We start from the raw sequence: 26,746 nt of genomic DNA, 5'->3' as shown, positions 1-26,746 counted from the left end.
ACCACGTCTGCTTGCATCCAACACACAAGAAGAAATGATCGAATTTCGAAGACGGTTCCCCTTTTATACGCAGTCAGTTGAAGATAGGTGCCTGACTACCTCAAAATCATCGTCCTTGCGCGAAAAAGCCAAGCAAAAGTACAGAGTTTTCCGCGTTGTTTTCAAAGTTTGAGAAAACTTAATATTTGAGTTGTTTGTGGTTATCTCACACTGTTCAAAATATTATCCTAAATTCCTGATCATATTTTTGATGAAATGATGAAAGAATTATGTGGCTGCCTTTAATAAAAGGTGATTTTTTTGAGGTTAGGATTTTCATGCATTAGTATTTGCTCAGATTTTTTGAGGTTATGATTTTCATGCATTATTATTTGCTCAGTATGCTTTGACATTTCATCATGAATAGACTTACTAACGAGCAACGCTTGCAAATCATTGAATTTTATTACCAAAATCAGTGTTCGGTTCGAAATGTGTCAAATTCGACAAATTTTGTTCAGCGATGAGGCTCATTTCTGGTTGAATGGCTACGTAAATAAGCAAAATTGCCGCATTTGGAGTGAAGAGCAACCAGAAGCCGTTCAAGAACTGCCCATGCATCCCGAAAAATGCACTGTTTGGTGTGGTTTGTACGCTGGTGGAATCATTGGACCGTATTTTTTCAAAGATGCTGTTGGACGCAACGTTACAGTGAATGGCGATCGCTATCGTTCGATGCTAACAAACTTTTTGTTGCCAAAAATGGAAGAACTGAACTTGGTTGACATGTGGTTTCAACAAGATGGCGCTACATGCTACACAGCTCGCGATTCTATGGCCATTTTGAGGGAAAACTTCGGAGAACAATTCATCTCAAGAAATGGACCGGTAAGTTGGCCACCAAGATCATGCGATTTGACGCCTTTAGACTATTTTTTGTGGGGCTACGTCAAGTCTAAAGTCTACAGAAATAAGCCAGTAACTATTCCAGCTTTGGAAGACAACATTTCCGAAGAAATTCGGGCTATTCCGGCCGAAATGCTCGAAAAAGTTGCCCAAAATTGGACTTTCCGAATGGACCACCTAAGACGCAGCCGCGGTCAACATTTAAATGAAATTATCTTCAAAAAGTAAATGTCATGTACCAATCTAACGTTTAAAATAAAGAACCGATGAGATTTTGCAAATTTTATGCGTTTTATTGTTTAAAAAAGTTCTCAAGCTCTTAAAAAATCACCCTGTACAAGTCGAGATATTCACGATTAAGTTCTGCCCATTCTTCCATATGGCTAATTTTGAAAAGGCACCCCATAGTAAAGTAAGTTTCCAGCTGTTTTTTGCAAAATCATGCAATTAAGGATTAAAGATGACCTACGCGAGCAATGCACTGTCCACTTTTTTTCTGTATGTTATACTAGTTAATGAACAAACAATCCCTTGGTTTCTTTCAAAGATCGAAGAGAAATATTTTGAAGAGAATAGCACAGTATTATGTATGAGTAAGGCATCGTTACACCACTAGGTGGATTAAAACAGGTTTTTTACATAGTTGTGGCTTAGTTCAAATTATATAGTCGTTAGAGCAAATTCAGCAGCTACAAGATTCATATGGGTGGTCTATAATGTAAATGAAACTGAAACAAACGTATCCCCAGCAATCCGTTTTAGTTTTATTTTTTCGACCAGTTCTACTGTCAAATTTGAAACTGGTATACACTGCCGTTCTATTTTTTCTATATTTGAAACACAGATAAAACGCTGCTGGGGTTGCCAGTTTATTTTGTTATAATTTCAAGATTTAAATTTTAAAACTGACTTAAATTATGCATCTAGAACTAGAACACTCCTGAACATGCCCTTTGGTATTATAAATTATATGTTGTGGATGGGACTCCACCGCATTGGGGAATTTCTTTCAATTACGTATTAAGTTACAATACATATGTAGAATTTATATTCTTCAACATTGGCTTTCAAATTGTTTTCAGATGAAAAGGGATCACAGCTCAACAACTGCATATTATCACAATCAGTAAGTCTCCTGACAGTTGGCTTATTTTGATTTGATGCTGAGTGTCCTATTTAGACGCTATGTGTCCTACAGCAGTAGATTCCCTGCATCATGAACGATTAAAGACATTCTTATCTTCAATTGTATGCTGATATTGAATATAGGATTTCATGCCATTATATCTATATATCTCACTATCAGAATTAAAAACAGGAAACGAATGTCTATAATTCACAAATATATTTTCTCCTAAATATGGTACCGTCGTATGCTGTTGATTTTTTGGTGAATAATTCGTTGTTTGTTTGAATGTCTGCGGGAGAATATAATGCCGATCAAACTGATAATTTGGAGACACAGATGCTTTTGAATATACTGAACTTGTTTGAAGAGGACTCCTACTAGTTAAATACAGTTGTTGATGATATCCACTAGCTCCATTATTGTATATGCGTGGATTAGACACTACGTGGTCATTGAATTGCTTAAGGCTATACAAATTTGGGGTTTCAAAATGATTTAGTTTAGAATTCGTAATTACCGTATAATAGACATGAGGATTCTCGTTTTCTGTTTTCGAGTTGATATATTGATCTTCAATATTAACACTACCAACCTTATTTAGCTTTTGTATCATTTGTGAATTGAAAGAATGCTCTTTTTTTCTAGTAAAAATTGAAGTTGCATCGTAAAATTGCACATTTGGATCTCTCAATTTGAAATCGTCATTTACCGTTCGTCGATAATCGGTAGGATTCACGTTAGCATAAATTGGCTGTATTTGCGATAGAGCAGTTGATTTAAAATTCGATTTGTATTTTGACTTGCAAGAAGGTATTGTAGTATCAAAATAATGCAACGTTTTTCGAATCGTCTCAATTTCTTTATTAAATTCTGTCGAATGACCGAACTGATTATTTTCATTATATACAATGTAGGGTGTATTTTCATATGTATTGGAAAAATATGAAGAAGGACGTTTTATATTTGAAGATGAATTATTTGCATGCAACTTAAGAGAAAGCATTTCATAGGCGATTGTGGCTAAGGATGGACTTAGTGTAGTTGACGAATAATCTCCATTTTTTTGTTGTGTTCGATTACTAGAATCAAAATATTCATAGTATACTGTGTTACTTTTCATTTTTTTTGGGTTTTGTGGCATGGAAAACGATGAATATTTTTTTGTTTTATCAGGTTGTGTTCGAGTAGACGGTATATTCAATGTGGTTCGTTTTTCACTATAGTTAATGTTCGTGTTTTCACGAATAGTCTGTAGAACAGTAGAATTTTTGGTTTTTAAGGTTTTAATTTCAACTGTATTATTTGTATCTTTTATTATGGGTTTTCTATTTAATACATTTGATGCAATGGATTTATTCTCAATCTTGTTGGTGAAAGGTATTATATGTTTCATAACAGTAAGATTTTTTAGATAATCTTTCAAGACTGCGTTATTGGTATCTTCTGGAGTATCATGTGTATTTGTATCTAATCGTCCAAAAAAGTTTGGTGGAGGAGGTAATATGATTCCTGGAACTAAAGGGCCGGGTAATACTGGATTACTGTAATTATTTTTGTACTCAAAACTATACGGCGGTGGGTAATATAGGGAGAGGTTGTCCTCATCCACATCTGATTTATTTGTATTTTCTATAGAACCCGAAAAGGGTTGGAATGATGCATTTGGAAAAGGGTTAAAAAAAGTTCTATTCATTTGGTTGACAAGAAAAGATTGTGGTGCAGGATATCTATATCCATCAAAAATTACCTCATTTTTTTTTGTTTTGTTCGATTTTGTTGAGTTTGTCGCACTAAAATTATTTCCTTGTGTAACATCATTAGGGAAAACACATAGAGAATCATTTAGAAACTGACTGCAAAAAGGAATTTGAATTCGTCCAACAAAATGTATCGGTCCATCATCTGTGAGTTGTATTGGGAATGGTGGAGGTATTTTTGGATTCAATGGGATTTTCACTTGTCTCAAAGGTGCACTAAAAGAGTCTATAGCTTTCCATTTAGAGCCATTAAAGTGTTCATTAACTCTGCCTCCATTCAAAACCAACAAATGACCTTCAGAAAGCCATATCTCCTTTTTATTCAAGCCACCAAAGTTTGCAGCATCATCTTGTGGAATTTCTATATTATGTATGTAACTCAGGACGCCTGGTCTATGTGGAGTTGTTCTAAATAACTCGTTATGAATCAGCCCATATTTACCTTCAACTACTTGATCAGCTAATGTCTTTCCATTTTCTATTTTCTTATTATCACTGATATTTGCTTTTTTTAGTCCAGTATTTACATTAGAGGGATTCCATGATACATTGTTTTTATAGTAGTTGTATTCAGAGGAATTTGAGTTTTTAAGATTTTTTCTGAGTCTTTGGTACAAGTCCGAGTCGAAAACCACTTCTTCACCAATCAAATGCTTAATGATTCGTGGGCGTCCTGATCTGAAAATATAACAAAATATTCTCATTATTTTTCAATTTATTTTTTTTGTTTTATTACTCATATGTACTACTGTGGTATTCTATAAATCACTTTTTTCACACAAAAATCAAAAAGTTTGTTTGAGCATCAACTAGCATAACCTACAAAATGAAGTAATTATAAGTAATGATTTTTGCATTATTGCTTCAAATGATGATTTAAAAATTTGAGCGCTCTTCATCCTGTGGTTCCGGAACAAGTTATCAGATACGAATTAACTCAATGGTAGACCTTTTTCTAATAATGAAGTTTGTGAAAATCGGTTTAGCTAATTTAAACGTGTTCCTTTTAAGAGTGTTTGAAGTCGGTTCATCTTCCCGCAAAAACATCTGACCATATGATAAAGAATTTCGCTATACCACATAATATAATATAATATAATATAATACAAGCTAAGTCTTGGCATAACATTCTTTATGTGGAATTTGGCCTTTCTGTTTCAACAGACTACGCAGCCGATTCTTAGCGTACAGAATCATTGCATGGCTATAGTACTACGATGAATCCTTCCAGGTCGGGGCTCAAACATATGACAACTGGCTTGTATGATCACCGACCCGGGTCAAATAATATAAAACAAAAAAATAAAATATAATATAATATAATATAGTATAATACAATATAATATAATATAGCATAGTATAATATAATATAATATAATATAATATAATATAATATAATATAATATAATATAATATAATATAATATAATATAATATAATATAATATAATATAATTGTTTCGAAGAAAACCAAATAAAACCGTTTCTGTAGAAGCTGTTATTTTTGTATTCAACACCCCATGATCAAAAAAGAACCGGAATTTTCATTTTAAAATTCCCGCGCTTGTCCAATCGGTAAACTTTTATTCTCTTAACGTCAGGCAGATTTTTCAGCAAGTTGAATTTAATTCGGTCTAACCCTGGGGCTTTATTGTAACACGAAAGGAGCGTGAGTGAAAACTCCGCCATTGAAAACGGGGTTTCGTTCGAGTTCGATGTCGCGACGCGGGATATCTTCTGTTCCGGAACAGAATCGGGACATACTTTCTTAGCAAAATCAAATATCCAGCGGTTAGAATATTCCTCGCTTTCGTTTGCGTGATTTCGATTGCGCATGCGACGGGCGTTTCTTAGCTTTAATCAGACTTTTCATCTGAAATTCTACAAGCGCTTATTTCCGATAATTATCTGGGGTTCCGTGCCTTCTAAACGAGATGAAGGCTGAAGCTTTTTTCGTTTTCAGCTCATAGCACTCTTTGTCCCACCATGGGTTGGGAGAACGTATACTAGTTTGCGTGCTGGGTACTCGTTTCGTCTGAGCTTGAATTGCGGTGTCAAGAATCAAGCCAGCCAAAAAAGTACACTCTTCCTTCGGAGGAAGCTCCTGTGATAATTCTAGTTTCTCCGATATCGAGCTTGCGTAGCTTTTCTAATCAATGTTTCGTGTGAGATCGTACGAAACATTGACATTCGATGGTTTTATGCGGTTGGCGATTGAAACCATGATCGACAAGTGATCGCTACCGAGAGGATCACAGATTACCTTCCACTTGCAATCTAACTGTAGCGAGGTCGAGCAAAGGGATAAATCCAACGCACTTGGTTGTGCTGGCGGTCTAGGGTACCGTATTATTTCTCCCGTGTTTAGAATTGTCATATTGAAGTTGTCACACAGATCTTGGATTAACGAAGAACGGTTGTCATCATATAAGCAGCCCCATCCTGTACCATGCGAGTTAAAGTCCCCTAAAACCAGTCGCGGTGAAGGAAGAAGTTCTATGATGTCTGCAAACCGTCGATGCCCTATTGAGACTCTGGGAGGAATGTAGATGGAAGCAATACATAGATCTTTACCTTTAATATTGATTTCGCAAGCAACAACTTCAATTCCCGGTATCGAGGGGAAATGAATAGCACTTTTTGATCCCTAAAAGTACCCCTCCGTAAAAGTCTTCCCGATCCAGTCGAATAATGTTGAAATTGTGGAAGTCTAGGATGATGTTAGAAGTAAGCCATGTTTCGCATAAGCTTAATGCGTCGCAGTTACGGTTGTTTATCAGGTATTTGAAAGAATCTAGTTTTGGGATGATACTTCTGCTGTTCCATTTCCTCGATTTCTAGTGGTGAGTTAGCCATCGAAAGATACGATCGCAGAAAGGAGGGGCCATTGTTCAGTCAACTGTTTCAAAAATGCTCTTACTGTTGACACTAAAGCAGTTAGTAAGCTTTTAAGAGGATCATTAATGTTGAAGGCTGTTAAAATCCAGTCCACAATATCAGAGAATCTCAGCAATCCAGATTTTGTCTGATTGTCTTGTTGTGATTTGGGGTCGCTTGGGTGCATTGTTGCCCCTGCAAGCGCTGGGTACTCCTTTTTATCTTTTAGTTTGCTTAAACCAGGAGGGATTTGCTCCGGTTTTGAATCAGCGCTTTTTGTTTCAATTGGAGTATTCTGCGGCGAATTCAGTCTAAGGCCTTTACGTGGTAGCTTTGGAGAAGCCATGTTTGGTCTTTTCCTGCTTCCTTCAGTAAATTAGGAAGATGGTCCTTCGCCGGGGTCGTCAGAAATATCTTCGTCAACTGGCAAGAGGGCAAACGGGTTCTCAGGGCTTGATTGTACTGTTTTTTTTATAGTATATCCGCATTATACCGCCTAGAGCGCTCTTTCACGGATCGTTTGAGCCTTTCTTCCCGCTGTATGTATATTGGACACACCGAGAGATCATGAAGACTTTCGCTACAGTAAATGCACTTATTAGCGGTCTTGCTACAGGAATTGTCTTCATGACCTTCCCCACATCTACCGCATCGCGGTTTATTGCAGCAGAAGTTTGCCGTGTGCCCAAACTTTTTGCAATTCGAGCAGTGCATTAGTCTAAGTACTTTTTTAAACTTAGTCCTGGTATAAACATCCGGACAGGTAGACGAACCTCTCCCACTACCAAATAATTTTGAAGTGCAGATCCGGAAAAGGTCACGCGAAATGAGTCTGATGGGTAAAATTTACCGTTTATGGACTTGGAGTGCAATTGCTTGCACTCCAATATTTTCACTGGCTGAAGGTCGGGGTTTTTGAAGCGGCCTTCCCCATCCTTCAACAGATCTTCGATTGTCAGACTCTCGTCCCGTACCACACCGTTGATCTGCACCACATGGACGCACACGCGGTACTCCCTCGTGAAAAGCTCGTCGGCAGTAATCTCATTTGCTTGCTTCACGTCGGACACAACAACGCGCAATTTATTTGGCGTCACTTTGTCCATATGCTATACTGCCGAGTAGTGTTCCGTCAGGTCCCGAGCAATATTCATTACTCTAAGAGGTTTCGATATAGGCCGGAAGTACACCACCCATGGGCCCCCCGTACCATCGTCCTGGTAAACCTTACGACGAAGGGGAAGTTTCTCAGGCGAGGGAGTGAGGTTGTCCGATAAAGGAATATCGTATTCAGAGTCGGACATTAGATGCTCTTCGCCATCGTCATCTATATGTTCCTCCTCCGGGACGTTGGTGATGTCACCAGCGGACATTTTTTTAATGTGGAACACATTTTTGTTTTCTATATAGGGGTGCAAATTTGAAACTCAAGAAAAATACACGTAGAAATGTGGTCAGGTTTTGGACAATTACAGCTCAGTCAATTTTGTATCAATTATTAATATTATGTCACCATTTGATTGGAAATATTTCTACGTATTGATTTGAATATTCATAGCCATGTATTTTTAATTGTATATCATTGAAATGTTGATTAATACCTAGCAGTGTCCTATTTTGTCTCCGACAAACTGGATTCCCCTGCCATAGTCGACGGTTTTGAAGGAGTAAGCTATATATCAAAGGGAAAGAATCGCTCTGATTGGTCAATCGATGCTAAAGCGAAGCTGTTGGAAGCACGCGAATCTATAAATATAAGCAAAATTATAGCTAACGTTTCAGTCCTACTCGTACTCCTACTGGGGTAGGTTGTTGCTAGACAGCAAGACAAAAAGTGCCATAAAACGATTTGAAGCTTTAATTGGTATGCTCTGATCTTGTGTCATGCAAGTTCGGATGAAATTCCATGTTATGTCGTTTCGTCTGAGAAATTGACAACTACCCCAGGGTAAATTTTGAGTGCATAAGACCACTTTCTAATTTATATAAGATGAACTCGATTGATAATAAAAAAAAGTTTATCGCTTCATCCGAAATCGCAGGATGGTTGTAATGGTAGAGAAACGCTATAAAAATAACTGCTTGCATACAAAACTTGAACACTAGCTTGGCGAAGAGAAGCTTAAATATCGATATCCGTATCGCAAGCTTAAATATCGATATCCGTAACGTGTACAAACATATAATTGCATACATTTGGGCTATTGGTGCAATTTCGTCGGCTACAAAACAAATACAAATCACGACAAATAAAGTCTATATTCTGGGTTCGCGTGTTCGGTTTTGGTTCCTAATAAAGTTTAATCTAAGCAGACATTCGTGCATTTGCGATTTCAAAAGTGTAACGATTGATTGAACTGTTTGATTGTAGATCATTGGGAATTTTGGTTGTCTTGTTCCACATCAATGGCTCGAACAACCCCATGGGGCTGATCCTTGTAGTTTTTTAATCTGCGGGAGTAGAATCTCCCGCACTTTTAAAAATAAAGATAGACAGAAGTGAATAAGATAGAAAATCAGAAAAAAAGTTTAAAAAAGTACTTAGCTAGTATGGCACGATGATATATTCCTCCTGATTCCTCAGCGTGACCTTGATCTGTTTTCACCGGCAGGTTCGTAGGCGGCAAACAATAAAAATGTGTTATTGTCCGACACTGCTTGGTTGAACAAAAGAGTCCACTGCTGCTTCCAACGCGGAATCAATACACAAAGCTTGCTGTGTAAAAGCCACTATTCTCGTTGTTACAATACAATACTTATACTACAGCCCTTGCTGAGATAAGCACCTTCACCGATGTCGACTATAATAAGGCGCGTGTGCACAAATCGAACACTCGGGTACGAATGTTGGTATTGATATTGCAGTAAAGTAATACTGTTAGTATCGATACTTTTGGTCTCAATAATTACAGTATCGCACCAGATTGAAGTCAATTCCCATTGCGAAGGAACATTTTGTTTTGTTTCAATTATAGAGGTTTTAAGCTTAAGGTTCACCTCTATAAGCCAGAGAACTTTCTAGTCCTATGTGAGGGGTTGGGAATCGAACCCAGGTGGGCTACGTGAAATGCATTACGCTGTACCCGTCTCAAATGGAACATTTTTATTTCTTCGGTTTCGGCATAGCGCCATCCTCGCCCATGTATTGGTACGGCGTGGACTAGCCGTCGTTAAAATTCCTTCTCGACAATCTCGCTTCGTCCCACAACACAATGGTCATAGTCATGTCAAAACACGCGTTTTTTTTATTTATGCTTCTGGGGTTAATTTTGGAACTTTTATGTATTCAGAAGAATTTCTGTTTGAAACAGTCTGCTTCATTCAATATAATCAAAGTTGACATTAATCCACCTACAAGTGAGTTAAAAATATTATTTTGCATACAATACGAGATAGAGCATTTATGTCTTTAGATCATGTTTAAACATGATCCGAAGACATAAACACTTTAAAATGCATTGATGTCGATATATGATGTACTGTTTGTTAAGGACCCCCAAAATCAAGTATTTCCATCATAACTTTTTTCAATGAATTTTTAGAATTTTCGGAGATTCAACAAATATATTTTTAAAATAGACGTCATGCATAAATTACGTCACGCTAAATTTCAATAAATTGAACCCCACTGTTTCGGAAGAATTTGTTGCAATATCTGGAATTCCGCAGGGAAGCAATCTCGGACCATTGATCTTCTTGCTTTACTTTAACCACGTTAATTTTTCTCTGAAAGGACCGTACATATCTTTTGTAGATGACCTCAAAATCTACCGTGTTATTCGCAACTCAGAGGATGCGACGTTTCCTTAGCGACAAATGGCCATCTTTTCAGATTGGTGCAAATTGAATCACATGACCGTTAATCCAGAAAAATTCTCGACCATTACGTTTACGAGAAAAAAAGTGCCTTTGAAATTCGAATACTTTATTGAGCGATTCATGATTGGTAGACCGACGTGCATCAAGGATCTCGGCGTTTTTCTTGACGAGCAGTTAACATTCAAGAAACACACCAACTACATTGTGGCTAAAGCTTCTCGCTACCTTGGAATCGTGATGAGAATGGCTAAGCATCTTACGGATGTTTACTACTTGAAATCACTATACTGTTCACTCGTTCGCTCTACTCTGGAATATTGTTCAGCTGTTTGGAACCCTCACTACCACAATGGCGTTAATAGAATCGAGTCGATTCAACGTAGATTTGTTCGATTCGCTCTTCGCCATTTACCTTGGACCAATCCTCACCAACTACCGAGCCATGAAATTGCGGATTACTAATCGGTCTAGACACACTGTAAGACGGGCTATCGCGTGCTGTAATGATAGCAGATGTTTTGAACGATAGGATCGACTGATCGACTAAATATAAGCAACGCAAGGAAAAGTTCAAGCGAACCTTTAGAGAGCATTCCAAACGATCTTACGCGGAATTCTCAAACGAGCTACTCCACATATTCCTGACAACTCATTCGCTTTTTCGTCGACCGACGTTGATGTTTCAAATGACCCCGACGAAGGACCTTCTTCTGTTCAGCTAGGAACAAACAGGAAACGGCCAATTATTTTCTCTCCCAAGTTTCCTCGCAAAGGTCTAAAAATACTAGAAACTAAAACATTCAAACGGAACCAAAACAACAATGCCACAGAGCCGAAGCCAATTTTTCCTGGATTTTGAAAACCGAATTACAATCGGAAATTTCCAGCACTACCAGGGACACTGAAAAACCCAAGTGACCCCAAATCACAACTAGAAAGTCTAACAAATTCTGGGTAGCTGAAATTTTCTGATATCGTGGACTGGATATTAACAGCCTGCAACATCACTGATCCTCTGAAAGGTATTTTAATGGCTTTACTACTAATAGTAAGAACATTTTTAAAGCAGTTGACAGAACAATGGCCCCTTTTTGCAGAGATTGTATCTATCGATGGCTAAAATACCTACAGAAATCAAGAGTATGATCACTATACTGCAGTGGAATTGCAGAAGTATCATCCCAAAATTAGATTCTTTCAAATTTTTGATAAATTTACGTAACTGCAACGTATTTTAATTGTGTGAACCATGGCTTACTTTAAATATAAACTTTAACTTCTACAATTTCAACATTATACGTCTAGATCTAGAAGTCTTCTATGGAGTGGTTCAAAAAGTGCTATTCATTTTATCGAATTAACCTCCCCTCGATTTAGCCAAATCAAAAGGCAATGATCTTTGTATAGCTTCTATTTACATACCTCCGAGAGTCTCGATAGGGCATCGACGACTGGCAGACATCATTGATCTTCTTTCTACCCCGCGGTTAGCTTTAGGTGACTATAACTCGCATGGTATGGGGTGGGGCTGCTCATATGATGATAACCGATCTTCGGTAATTTATGATCTGTGCTCGGAAATGTATAAAACAAAATCATCCGCGTATAAAAAATTTGTGAACAGTGGAAAGCGCGAAGACTACGAAAAATATGCATCATTAGAAAAGACCATGAAAAATCTGATTAAAGCAAAAAAGGTTACTGGCGTCGGTTCGTCAATGGCTTATCCTGGGAAATTTAGTCTATTGCACTTTTCTCGTATCAAATCAACTTAGAAAAATATTCCAATCACGAAACGGATTTTCACTTTTGGTGGGTGACACGCTGCTGTGACCTTCACTCTTCCGCGTCAGAAAAATACTAGCTCCCGCTCAAGCGTTTTCCCGCGGTTTTATCGGCTTGCTGTCCATTTTCCATCCCAATCCCACTGTCACCTTAAAAGCATGTCACCTTGCATTTTATGCTGCGATGATGACGATGATGACGACGATGACAGTGTGTAGACAGATGACGGTTACAATGATTTATCGTTTATTTTCTGGTTGGTGTCTTGATTAGTGTTTGTACCTACCACACTTGTTTCCTTTTATTTTATAAATATGTAATATGATTTGATATATGAATGGTGGTATTGAACAATAGCAAAGATATATATATATATATATATATATATATATATATATATATATATATATATATATATATATATATATATATATATATATATATATATATATATATATATTTATATATATATATATATATATATATATATATATATATATATATATATATATATATATATATATATATATATATATATATATATATATATATATATAAATAGATGAATATAAATGAATGAATATATCTGAATAAATAATTAATATACAATTTAATAATGAATATGTAAATAAATATATGTAAGTAAATAAATATAAATAAATTTTAAATTAATTAAAAAATATTTTAAATAAATAAACAAATAAACAGACTAAATAATTGCACAAAACCCTACTTTTGACACCAACTTTTGCTATTAAGCAGAACTTAAATGTGACTCAAACGTGTAAACACGGAGTAAATACGCGATTGACGTTTAAATTCTACTTACACATTTACTGACAATGAAAATAAACAAAACTATACAATATTCAGAAAATATATACAAGCTGGACTCAGTGACCAAAGGAACTACATTGTGACAAAAGAATAACAGGTCACAATTTTCCCTGATTCGGTTTACCATAGGTTTTTTTTTAACAAGTGCCGACTTCTAATGCGACTACTTCTTCCTCAGTACCAGCTTCAATTCCGAGGGATGATTTTTTAAAAGGCCAGGAAAAAGGCTCTCCCGGAATTGTATGGTTCTGAAAAGTGAGTCAGTCCATTTTCAGTCTCGTGCTCTTACCAAAATATTTGTCAAAATCAGGTGCGATATGTTCCATCCTTCATTCCCAAAACAACTGCGAACGTGTAGCTGTCGAAACTTCGACTTCTCGAGGTTTATGCTTAGATTGGCATCCCTCAAATGTTCCGCAATCTCGGTCAACAGGCGTTTGTGTTCCTCAAACGTCTCTGTCACTACGACAATGTCGTGGAGATAGACGAACGGTTCGAGTTCCCCGTGTCCGAGGGGAGCGGGTAAGCAACTCGATCGGTTCGCTCGTTGATCTTTCGAGCGTCTAAACAAAGCCGAACATTGTTGGGCTTGATAACCGGCACACAGTTCAGTGACCAATCTGATTGGCTTCTTTCCAAAATACCGATACTTAACAATCTTTTTAGCTCGGTAGCTATCAGTTCCTGAGTCTTTGGAGACATTTCCATTCTTCTCCCAGTACGATTCGATGTTGAGCACGGTTGGTTAACGTTAATTGTCCTCCCCGAGCAAGAATGAGCAAGTTTTTTATGTTTTCAATAGATTCCGTCTCCCTGTCGGAAGGGTATTTGCCGAATCTGGTTTTTCGTCGACAGATACCGCTGCATTGGACTCAAACTTACCATAACTTTGAACTGCGGGACGGATTTTGAATCTTTTCCCAAAATTCATACCGCAAATACAATTTATGGACAAATTCTTAACAACCAAAGTAGGAATTACTCTAGCACAACCGTGAAACTCAAATGGTAAATGAGCTTCCCCGCGAACTTGAAGCTCGTCACCACTGGCGGAACGTAAAACGACATTTTTGGACGGGCTATGTAGTTTCTTAAATTTTAATTTAGAAAAAAAAGGTTTCGCTGACGAGCGTGTGGTTACTACCGATAAAATCCAGTAGAACATATAATGGATAATCATAGATTTTAATCCGTGCATATGGACGATTATCTATGGGAACCGGGTATAAAATTTGATATATTTCGGTATTTATCGCGTAATCATCACTAGTCGCCGGTATCCAGTACGGGGACGGAATGTTTTTAGAACTATTGGAGTCTGTTACGCGTTTGGAGATTGCGTGCGGTGATTTTCGCTCGCATTCAAAGCGCTTTTCAAGCAATACGGACAGTGTTTCGTAGAGAAACCTCGAAGACCACACGTACTGCAGAAAATAGCACGGGGTTGTCTACACAACGCGACGTGATGACCGAGTCTTCCACAATTGAAGCATGTATTATCCAGTGGAGGAACGTGTGAATTAATTACATCTTCCAGGGTTAACTGCGGGCGCGGATGACTTCCAGATGGTCCAGCGCTAACATCTGAGTCGGAATTCGTGTTTCGTTTTGATTGGATGTTCAGCGAGGATTGGTTACTTTTGTTCTGGTGTTGACTGAGACGTGACGTGTTAGAATCAGTGCGGTAAAATTTTATTTTCAATCGAATAATATAAGATGAAAATGAAATTTATGGCCGCTGACAGTCAGCATATCCCTACTAATTCTTTGACTTTTGCTGCCATTTTCAAGTGAAGCTCTCGGAATTCATCGTCAGTTGATTAATCGTACCTAGTCATTTGAAGTTTTGTTTGCTCAGTTTCGAGTGCCAAGTAGTCTACCTGATTCAACGCCTTCGCTCTTGGTAGTAAGCAAATTCGAGCGAATAGAATTATAAATGGAGTAAAGTATCAAAAATGAAAACTAAAGGACGAAACAATTAATTTATGTGTATTCTGTGATTGATATTTCAGCTATCTGGTTTGTCTTTCATCTATTATCTTGAATCAATTCGAATGTTTACATGAACCTCATTTGAAGGCCGCTCTCACACTATTGAAAGAAATATTTTGACATTTCAAGAGATCAACTGACGGTGGTTAAACTGAGCCTCGATTGAAGAGAAACGAGTGATGAATTGAATGCTGCCCGTTCGGGCCGTCAGCAAACATTGTGTGTGTCAGAGAATGAAGTTTACTGCATTAGAGAGATCATCAATGTGTTCCACATTCAGTTTCAATTGAATTGAATGAAGTTTTACAGCACTGGTTAGAATAAACTCTAGTTTGGTTGGACTGAGACATTGCCGCGGTTTGGCCACTCTCCTGCTGCACGGTTGGTTGATTCTTGCTGCCTTTCTTAGAGTTTTGTCCAGCGCCTTCAACAACAAACACATTTTTCCGTTCCGATAAGAAGCTGAGAAGTTACAAGCATCTAACTTCTGACTAGCGGCAAGCAGTGTTTCAAGGTCAGGAAACCATAAGCAGGAAAGTCATTTGTCGTTTATAATCGATTCGCATATTTTGTTGCAAAATTTGCACTTTTTCAAAATCTGGAACTTGAACATTCATAGTCCGAAGTAACTTTTCTATTTCAAAATATAATATATTAAATGATTCGTTGTCAACAAAAGCTGGTAAATTTTCATTTTAATCAACGAATCTAAATCTGGGTGCATATAGGTTCGCTTTAACTCGAACATTAAATGCTGCCAATTCATCAACCTTCCCGTGGTACGTTGAGCCATATACCATTTCAATGCTGAACCTGTGAACAAATGAATTGCCGACTCGAAAAGCTGAACCTCTGACACATGTTCTGCTTGCGCTAACGCTTGAACCAGTTCCAAAAATTCATTCAGCTTCAGCCCCTGGTCGTCACCGCTGTATTTCGCGATGTTCCATTTGGAAACTGGAAGTGAATGACGGTTCTGATATGGTACTGTAAGTATATGAAACATGTAGAGCTGTACTGAAAATGTGTGGATTTCTTGCAGGAAACGATTGAGGCTGATTAGATAACATCGTTGGATTGATAAAAGTATGAGACGGGTTATTGTAAATTACGTGGTTTTGAATGGGTTGGTTTGGAATAATGCGAAAATGTCGAATGCTAGATCAAATTTGTTGGAAAGCTTTCCAGAAGAAAAATTATCATTGTTTACATATCTGGCATTGAAACTGGGATATAGTGTATATGGGGTGAATTTATTTTGTTCAGAGAGAGTTTGAGTCGTTGCATCTTTCACTTCCTTGCGCTTAGCTAGTGCAGCTTCTAAACTCGAAATTCTAGCTTGCAGGGAATCGATCCTATTTAGTTCATCTTCACTGAGAGCTGTTTTTCGAGGTTCCTCATTCTCATTCAACGAAGGCGGAGTGATTTGTTCTTCCTCATTAATCCTAAGCGCTGAATAATCCCCCAAGAAAAGGCCAAGAAGTTGTACCAATTCAACAACTGTATTTTGTAAATTGCTGTGCAAGTTTGGCGAACCTCTCGAATCAGACAACTTATGGAGAGACGGACAGAACGAGAAACCATTTCATGGTCCAGTTCGTCGTCGGCTAAGTACTACACTTTTAAATTGTAGTACAAACCTGAGAGGAGCTGACAAGCTTAATCAAAAGTGAGGTTTGCCTTGGCCATCGTACTAAATAAACGACAAACCACAAAAAAGAACGAATAAATGAATACTACACCTGCTACAAAAATAAAACAAAATCACAATTATGAGCATTAAAATGTAAAAATTTACACTGTTGGTATTGAACACGTTCAGGTAGAATTGCATAAACGATACAAACGATCAATGTTCCTGCTCAAACCATAGAATTTAACGACGTGTCAGATTAAGTTCAGGAATAATTTCCGAACTAAATATGTAAATAAATAAATTTTGATTACATAAATAAACAGATAAATAAATAAATAAATAGAATAAATAATTAAACAAAAAACTACATTTGACACCAACCTTTGCTATTAAGCAGAACTGAAACGTGACTCAAACGTGTAAACACGGAGTAAAAAACGCGATTGACATTTAAATTCTACTTACACGTTTACCGACAATGAAAATAAACAAAAATATACAATATTCAAAAAATATATACAATCTGGACTCAGTGACCAAAAGAACTACATTGTGACAAAAGAAAAACAGGTCACAGCTTTCAGATACACAATTTGGCTTCCGTAAAGACAAGGGAACGAACGATTGCCTTGCGCTGCTTTCTACAGAAATTCAAATGACATTCGCTCAGTATTCTTGGACATAAAGGGGACTTTTGATTCAGTCTCCATAAAAATTCTCTCGGAGAAGTTGCATAAGCATGGTCTTTCCCCACTTTTCAACAATTTTTTGCGCAACTTTTTATCGGAAAAGCGCATGTTTTTTACACATGAAGACTTGACGACCTAACGAATTAGTTACATGGGCCTTCCCCAGGGCTCATGCTTCAGCCCCCTTCTTTATAACTTTTACGTCATTGACATCGATGAATGTCTTGAAAATTCTTGCACGTTAAGGCAACTTGCAGATGATGGCGTGGTGTCTATTACATGAATCAAGTCTACCGACCTGCAAGGACCATTACAAACTACCTTGAACACTTTGTCTACATGGGCTCTACAGCTGGGTATCGAATTCTCCACAGAGAAAACTGAGTTCGTAGTGTTTTCCAGGAAGCGCGAACCTGCACAACTACAGCTTCAACTAATGGGTCAAACCATAGTTCAGGCCTTCACATTCAAATACCTCGAAGTCTGGTTCGATTCCAAAGGTACCTGGGAATGTCACATTAGGTATCTGAAACGAAAATGCAAAAAAAGAATCAACTTTCTCCGTACAGTGGTGGGGAGCTCACCCAACAGATCTTATAAGGCTGTACCAAAAAACGATATTGTCAGAGATGGAGTATGGATGCTTCTGTTTCCGTTCAGCTTCATCAAGCTGGAAAGAGTCTAGTATCGTTGTTTGCGTATAGCTTTAGGTTGTAAGCAGGCGACTCATACGAAGAGTCTCGAGGTACTGGCGGGAATCTTCTCATTGAAAACTTAACCCATTGAACTCATATCGCCGACTCTTTCGATGTAGCGTCTTGAACCCGTTGGTTATCGATAACTTTGAACGGCTAGTCGAGCCTAATTCTCAGACCCGATTTATGACATTATACTTTGATTTCATGTCACGTAACAATAATTCTTCTTCCTACAACTCTCACAGTGTTCGTTTCTATGATACTTTTAATCCTACTGTGTTTTTCGACACATCCATGAAAGAAAACATTTATGGAATCCCAGATCCCGTATGCCCTCAAGTGATCCCAAACATTTTAATGACAAATTTAGAGAAGTCGACTGTAATAAACAGTTTTACACTGACGGATCTCATCTCGACGGGTCCACTGGATTTGGTATTTTTAATTAACATTTCACCGCCTCCTATAAAATCAGTGATCTGACATCAGTTTACGTCGCAGAACTAGCTGCAGATCAGTATACTCTTGAGATCATTGAAACTTTGCCCACAGACTACTACTTCATTGTATCGGACAGTCTCAGCTCTATCGAGGCTCTTCGCACAGTGAAGCCTGGAAAGTACTCGCCGTATTTTCTGGGGAAATACGGGAACAACTAAGTTTTTTATGTGAAAAATCATATCGGATTACCTTGGTTTGGGTCCCATCACATTGTTCCGTAAGGGGCAATGAGATGGCGGACTCACTGGCCAAGGTGGGCGCATTATAAGGTGAAACCTAAGAAAGACCAATCTGCTTCGATGAATTTTTCAGTCGTTCTCGTCAAGAGGCAATCATGGATGTCTAGAGCGGTGATTACATTCCATTATACCGCTGTTATCGACGAGATCATGGCTCCGAGGGTTGGATGTGAACCGGGACTTTATTCGCACAATGTCAAGACTTATGTCCAACACTGAAATGAAAATCTTACTTATATTCAACAGATTTGTCATATGAATCGTATGCAGAATATAATTTATAGAGGTTATATGAACACTTATAATCTTTATTTAAAGTGTACGTTAAATCTGAATAGACGTTACCATAATGAAAGTTATTAGAATATTCCATATAATGTATATTGAAATCCGATGAAACCTAACTTGTTACATAATTTATATTCATTGAATGTGTCTTATGAATCGTACGCAGATGGTATTTCATCAAAAACATATGACAACTTATGACCTTTAATGGAACTCTACATAAAATCTAAATGATGATCAATAAATTTTATATCTTCATAATCTTCATGATATTGATAAACATACCATATACAAGTTATGAGAAAAGTCGATAAAACTTAAGCCAATATAATTTTAATATTCATTACATTTTTCTATTAATCGCATGCTGATTATGTTTAATAAAAGTCATGTGAAAACTTATAATTTTCAATGGAAGACATTATGTGAAAACTTATAATTTTCAATGGAAGCGTACATTAAATCTACAACAAGGAAGAAAACGAGACAGCTGAAGAAAAAATAAAGAAATAATATTTTAACTTAGACAAGTAAAAGAGTTAGTTTTTACAAAAGAATAGTTGTAAATCGTACTGCTTGAAGCTGAAGAAAGAGAGGTGTTCTTGATATACATCGACTGCTCCAGACAGTTTTGTCGTGAATACGACTTACTTTACTATGGGGCGCCTTTTCAAAATTTACCCTCTGAGAGAGTGATAAGTTTTTGATCGTGAATATCTCCTGTTATATCTAACGAATCAACATAATTCTTGCTACATGCCATCGGAAATATGATCACAAATTTATGATAAAACTTTCAGTTGTGTGACATATTCTTAAATAGTTCACAATTAAACTTTTCTGAAATGTTTGGTATAAACGAGTATCAAAGAGGATAATTCATATGGCGCGTTTGCCTTTCTCGTATTTTGAAAGCTCATAGCTCAGTGATCTGTAGAAGGATTTATATAATCTAACTACCAATAGAATCGAAAATATTCAACTTGAACGTGTATTACAACAATATTGAAGTTTTTCAATAGTACACTATTGAAAAACCTGTTTGATTTAACCCATGACAGCACCAGCCAATCAGAACGCGAGATGTCTGTATCTATACAAGAGCATCCATATAAAAGTTGAATGGTTCACTTTTCCTATCATTTGCTGAGCAACTCTCCCCGAAACAAGACACACGACAGCAACATCGAGGACCTGTCGTCTCATTGTTTCCCGATATGAATGCACGAGACACCGTCAGCACAAAGAAACCGAAAAAGGCAGCCAAAAAGTCCAGCAAGGCCCATTGCCGAAACAAGACACACACGAGAACCATCTCAGATCTCAATATTTCCTACCAAAAGATTCATCAAGATGGGAGTTAAAATAATTTGCACCGTCACTAACACATTCAATTACGAACGGCAATGCGAAAGCGTAAGTGATGATTTTGAACACATCTTTATACTAGTTTACAAATATGCCGTGCGAAACAGAGTTGCCACAGATCAATATGTATTTTTGTCGCGAGTACTTTAGTATGCGGCCGAAAACAAAAATTGTTAGAACAAATGTTACCACTTGATTTGCGCATTCTACTTTCCAGGCGTATCAGAACTGGCTAAACTTAAAGCAATTCTAAATATTTCTTTATCACAGTGATGTGGTCATCCTGAAAAGGACGGGGTTTTCAACGGATGGCCAGCTGCAGATGACGAGGGATGATTTTCGTTTTCGTTGTCATGGGCAGCGTTACCGGTCAACTCCAACACTTCGGCAACCAAGTACTCCATCACTGCCGCCAGATAGACCGATGCACCAGCACTGACACGCTCGGCGTAGTTCCCCTTCCGAGGCAAACGATGGATTCTGCCGCCAACTGGGCACTTCAGACCAGCACGGTTTGAGCGGGACTTTGCCTTGCCCTTAATTGTTCCTCCACAGCTCGACGACCCATTCAGTATGACTGGCTGCCGCTCTGCTAACTCTCTCTTTTATATCGTTTCACTGTTTCCCGTTCTGCGTATAGGAAAGAAATTCTAACAAAGGGGAAGTCCTACCGTGCTACCACTAGCACGTATAAAAGGAAATGTGATGTGAGAAATAGCGTCATTTAAGTTAAAGCAGCTACTCTGTACGTACGAGACACCGTCAGAACGATGGCTCCGAAGACAGGTAGAAAAGCAGATTTGTACCGTCACTAACACATTCAATTACGAACGGCAATGCGAAAGCGAAAATGATGATGTTGAACACATCTTTATACTAGTATGGGGTCGTGTGAAAATATGCCTTGCGAAACAGGGTTGCCATATATACAGATTAATCTGTATTATCATTATCATTATTATTATTATTATTATCATTATTATTATTATCATTATTATTATTATTATTAGAATCACTCTTGCATACCGAAGATCGTAGATACATTTCAGACCAGGCCATTGCAATTGTCTCGTACTGAAATTTCGAGAAGAATCAGATATCTTCGAACTTCATAGCTTCAATAAAAATAAACTACAAATTTGTCGTACCTAGCTTCCTATATTAGCAAATTAAAAAGGAATTGTTTCAAGTTTGGAATATATAGTTGTAGAATAGTAGCTGTTTAATGTAACTAAACTGTACTTTAATGTAGGTGTATCGCTTCAAATTCTATTAGTGAAAAAGAGGAAAGCTTGCACAATTCATACAATCAATCAACTAACTGATATTCGGAAAAGTGATGGGAGCGTGTCAGTTTTTTCGTATTCACGACATCCAGTTATGTCTCTGACATTACTCACCCGCCTTTTTTTTAGGAAGTTCTGTTATTTGAAATCGCTGAAAAGACAGCTCATTCAACTTCGTTCAAGGATATGCCCCTGAAATAAATATCCGGTACGTTTCATTACTCTGTCTGTCTAGTATGAGGATTTAAATTTTTCGTTTATAGTTTCTGGATCCCACGTCTCCTCCGTAAATATCAGGAGGTGCTCCCTTACAGAACTGATGCCTAGTATAGTTTGAATCCTCGAAAAAAGGAGTAGTTTCCGATTATCAGCTTTTCGAAGTGCATCTGATTCATTTGGTGACAGTAAATATCCGATGAAATCAGCCTCCCAAAGAAGTAAGTGTATTTGAAATATTAAAATAATATTTTATTATGAAACTCTTTATATACGAAAAATATAACAATATAAGCCAATTATTTTTATTGTTGTTTTTGATTCCCTTAAGCATCATAATCCCAGTATTTTTTTTTATTTGATAAGATTCATGTATCACTTATTTAATCAAATAGCAATCATTTTATCTATATATAACTGCTATATAGAACTGGTATAGATATGGTATAGATAAACCTATCTATATTAATTTGAAATGAATATAATATGCGCTTCATAAATGGTTTCAATGTATGCTGTGTGGATATCTAGTAATAGTTATAGGGCGTGCCAATAAATTTGACTCAGACTAGAAATTTCATTCGTTATATGAAAATCTTGTAAAAATAACGTTACGAAGAATTTTATGTTCCATAAGATTATCTTATATTTTTGACATGATGTATAATACACTTTGTAGCTATCATTGGAAATGCTAATAATGAAAAATCATTAGAATATCATATAATGTGAAAATAAAAATTTAGCTCAGTGAACCACTCTTTGCTCAAAGCGCATCTTTATCGTGTTGGCCTTAGTAAGAGTAATCTTTACGTTTGCGGAGACGGTTATCATGATATCGAGCATGTTGTTTGAGCGTGCTCCGAGTATTGCGATGTTAGACACCAGCTAATTGATTCTCTTCGGGCCCAAGGTAGACCACCTTATGTTCCAGTCCGTGGCGTTTTGGCAACCCGAGATCCCCTTTACCTGACCTACCTCTATAACTTCTTAAAAACCATAACGTACAGATCTAGTGCCCTCTCTTCCTCTTTTTTTCTTCTACAGTGGTTCTACCCCAAACGAACTAAGCACTTGTCAAGCTGAATTTCGCAACACCAACAGCAAAGTACACCAACAAAGCATCCGAGTCTACACTGAGCTAAATTTTCTTTTTCACATTATATGATATTCTAATGATTTTGCACTATTAGCATTTCCAATCATAGTTACAAGATGTGTTCAACATCATGTCAAATATATGAGATAATCTTATGAAACATAAAACTCTTCTTAACGTTATTTTTACAGGATTTCCATATAACGAATGAAATTTCCAGTCTGAGTCTGAGAATTTATTGGCGCGTCTTATAACCATTACTAGATATCCGCACAACATACATTGGAACAATTTATGAAGCGCATATTATATTCACTTCGAATTTATTTATATAGGTTCATATATACCATATGACTAGTTTTATAAAATTTATTTATATATATATATATATATATATATATATATATATATTTATATATATATATATATATATATATATATATATATATATATATTATATATATATATATATATATATATATATATATATATATATATATATATATATATATATATATATATATATATATAACTTTCAATATAGGTCATACGAATAGCAGATAATTGCCAACTACTACTTTTCTTTGAGGATTCAAGCTATACTAGTATTCCATTCGGTAAGGGAGCATCTCATGATATTTGCGAAAGAGAAGTGAGATCCCGAGACTGGAAATAAAACAATGAATCTTACTAGACAGATAGAGTAATGAAATGTACCGGTTATATATTTCATGGTCCGTTAACGCATATCCTTGAACGAAGTTGGATGAGCTGTCTTGTCAGCGATTTAAAATTACATTGAGATGCGAAACTTCCTGAAAAAAATGGTCTGGAGCAGTTGATGACTATCGAGGACACCACTATTCACGACTTTCATCGAATTTCCATATAAATTATATGGGCTATTTTTTTAACTTTCATTATGATAACGTCCATTTAGATTTGACGTACACATTAAATAAAGATTATAAGTTTTCATATAATGTCTATGAATTATATTCTGCATATGATTCATATGACAAATCTAATGAATATAAATAAGATTTCCATTTCAGTGTAGTATATTCTCTACCTCGTCACAATCTGGAGAACGTCGAGAGCCCGGAAATGCAAAGTGTTTTTAAAAGATGCAAGTCATTAATAAATGATTTACAATATCAAAATATGTTTAAAATCAATACAGTATTGGTTCCACCCTCCTGACACTCCTTTACTAACTATAGGGGAGCAGGCCGTCCCATAATACGGCTTCCACTCAACAACAACAAGACAATCGGCTATGTTAAGTTAACGCAAATGAACCCAATAAAAATTTTACTTAATAAATAAAAAGCGGCTATTGCGAATAAGTTGTCATTTTCATTTTTGTAGTTTATTCTTATAAAACAATTGTCATTGATATCGTATTATCCCTAGGCTTTAGATGATGAGTTACAGGACGCGTATCCCCCGCTTAGCGGATGGGGATGGGAGTCAATTTATACTTTGTATTGACAGAGTCGGTCCATATCGAGATCGATCGTTCACTTATAAATGTAAAAAGATGAAAATTATTATGTTTTCTGGATCGATTACGGAGTGGATAGCACTAATACTGCTTGAAATTGACAATATGTCATTAGGTGGTTTCGATCATTCTTATGCCTGGAATTAAACACCAATTTGAATTATCTTGATCCAGTTGGGATGAATAATAATATATCATATTCGTCCTGAACAGGTGAATTTAATTCAAAAAGGAGGACTATTGTTATCAGAAATAGGAGTGAATTGAAATCTTATGAACCGTTAAGGAGTTTTCAAACCCTTCCGATCCGGTTCGGTATCGGCACTAATGTTTACAAATTCAACTGACGGCGAAACTGATTGATCAGGTGTAAATACACTTTCAAATCGGGAAAGGCTTGAATGTACCTAGATTTCCCCAACTTTGACACAGATGTCACCTTCTAACTGAGAGTGTGTTTCTGGAAGAGAACGGTTCACGTGGACCACTTCATACAATCACACCTATAGTATTTCTTTACGAAATACATGTAGTTCTTGTTCCCAGGGTGCGTGCTCAACACTAGAAAGCCCAAAACATAGTATAGACCTAAATATTGCAAAAGAAAAATATGTATTTTATGTAATAACCTAACTTTTGGTATGTTACGATATGGTAAAGGAAAAAGGTTACTATACACTACTATTTTTACTAGCACTTTTGTTATTATTATTGTTATTTTTATTATTATTATTATTATTATTATTATTATTATAATTATTATTATTATTATTATTATTATTATTATTACTATTATTATTATTATTATTATTATTATTATTATTATTATTATTATTATTATTATTATTATTATTATTATTATTATTATTATTATTATTATTATTATTATTATTATTATTATTATTATTATTATTATTATTATTATTATTATTCCTTTATTCTTGGTAATCTATCAGCTTGAGATATTAACAGGTTTCTCCGGCATAGTCAAAAAAGAAATGCAATGGGGAAAAACAAAATGTAATGTAACTTCGACAAAGATAGAAACAATCAGAGCAGATTAGTATGGATAATGTTAGTAGACCAAATATAGTCCCAAACTTTTGGCATTGCATTCCTTTTGTGGAGTTTGGCCTTTCTGTTTCAACAGACTTCGCAGCCGTTTCTTAGTGTACAGAATCATTGCATGGCTAGTACTATGGATCCTACTGACCCTAAGAATCTTTCCAGGTCGGGACTCGAACATACGACAACTGGCTTGTAAGACCAGCGTCCTATACAGAGAACCGCCGGGACAAAAACATATGTACATCTATTTAGGAACTTTAAAATAATAATCATTTTACCGCTTCAGACATAAAAGACTATATAGGAAAGCAGGGCCAAGACCGAAGCGGATACAAAAAGAAATTTTCCAAAGATTCATCGACGAGGACATTTAAGACACAGAAGCAGTTCGTAGGATGACAGAATACCAATACGATACAGACGCACGACCCAATGATTGACTGGTTACCGGGTGAAACACACACTTCCTGCCGACGCAGAGCAAATTGAACAAATTTCCGTTGAATTGCTTCAATACATTGGATATCGTATTGATAGTACCAGACAACCGAGGCGTATTCGAGCGTAGAGCGAACTAAGGCATAATATAATGCTTTCAAGCAATATACATTTTCGAATTCTTTAGTAACGCGGAAAATGAATCCTAGCAGCTTGGAGGCTTTGGAGATAGTAAACTCAATGTGTTCCTGGAAATTTAACTTAGAGTCCAGGAGGACACCAAGGTCCTTCACAGACGATGTACGTTCCAGAACAATTTGTGAAATATTGAAGTCGAAACTGACTATAGACTGTTTACGACTAAAAGACATGACGAAGCATTTGAAGACGTTCAAAACCATTAACACCAGTTAGTCAAATTATTCAACTGCTGTTGTAGAAACTCTGCGTCAGCTGTGGATTTGATGACATGAAATAATTTGAAGTCATCGGCGAACAATAGTTTCATGCACTTGATTAAAAAAATTTAGATCGTTGAAATAAAGTAAAAATATAAACGTTACAAGCTGACTTCCTTGAGGAACTCCAGAGATAACGGCGAATGGTAAGGTTGTACAGTCTCCTATTTTAACTA

The 26,746-nt window shown here is 36.5% G+C and overlaps 1 protein-coding gene across 4 annotated transcripts in view; it reads right to left on the bottom strand.

Annotated features, from left to right (window-relative positions):
* Positions 1–1,916: 1,916 nt before the first annotated feature.
* LOC131440657 (uncharacterized) overlaps positions 1,917–26,746 on the bottom strand; it is an 88,131-nt gene continuing 63,301 nt past the window's right edge. Inside the window, exons 1-2 of one of the 4 annotated variants that reach the window (XM_058612131.1) lie at positions 18,793–18,824; positions 1,917–4,449 (exon numbers count right to left, since the gene is read on the bottom strand). In XM_058612131.1, the coding sequence (XP_058468114.1) occupies positions 2,100–4,449; positions 18,793–18,809 (2,367 nt within the window). In that variant the 5' untranslated portion in view covers positions 18,810–18,824 and the 3' untranslated portion in view covers positions 1,917–2,099. Of the gene's footprint in view, positions 4,450–11,887; positions 12,019–18,792; positions 18,825–26,746 lie in introns of those variants that run through there. The other 3 variants (XM_058612132.1, XM_058612133.1, XM_058612130.1) reach the window with 3 other exon arrangements.

The sequence above is a fragment of the Malaya genurostris genome, chromosome 1, assembly GCF_030247185.1.
Source record: "Malaya genurostris strain Urasoe2022 chromosome 1, Malgen_1.1, whole genome shotgun sequence".
NCBI lineage: Eukaryota > Metazoa > Arthropoda > Insecta > Diptera > Culicidae > Malaya > Malaya genurostris.
Note: the sequence above shows the minus strand (reverse complement) of the source record. Positions and strands in the feature narration are given on the sequence as shown.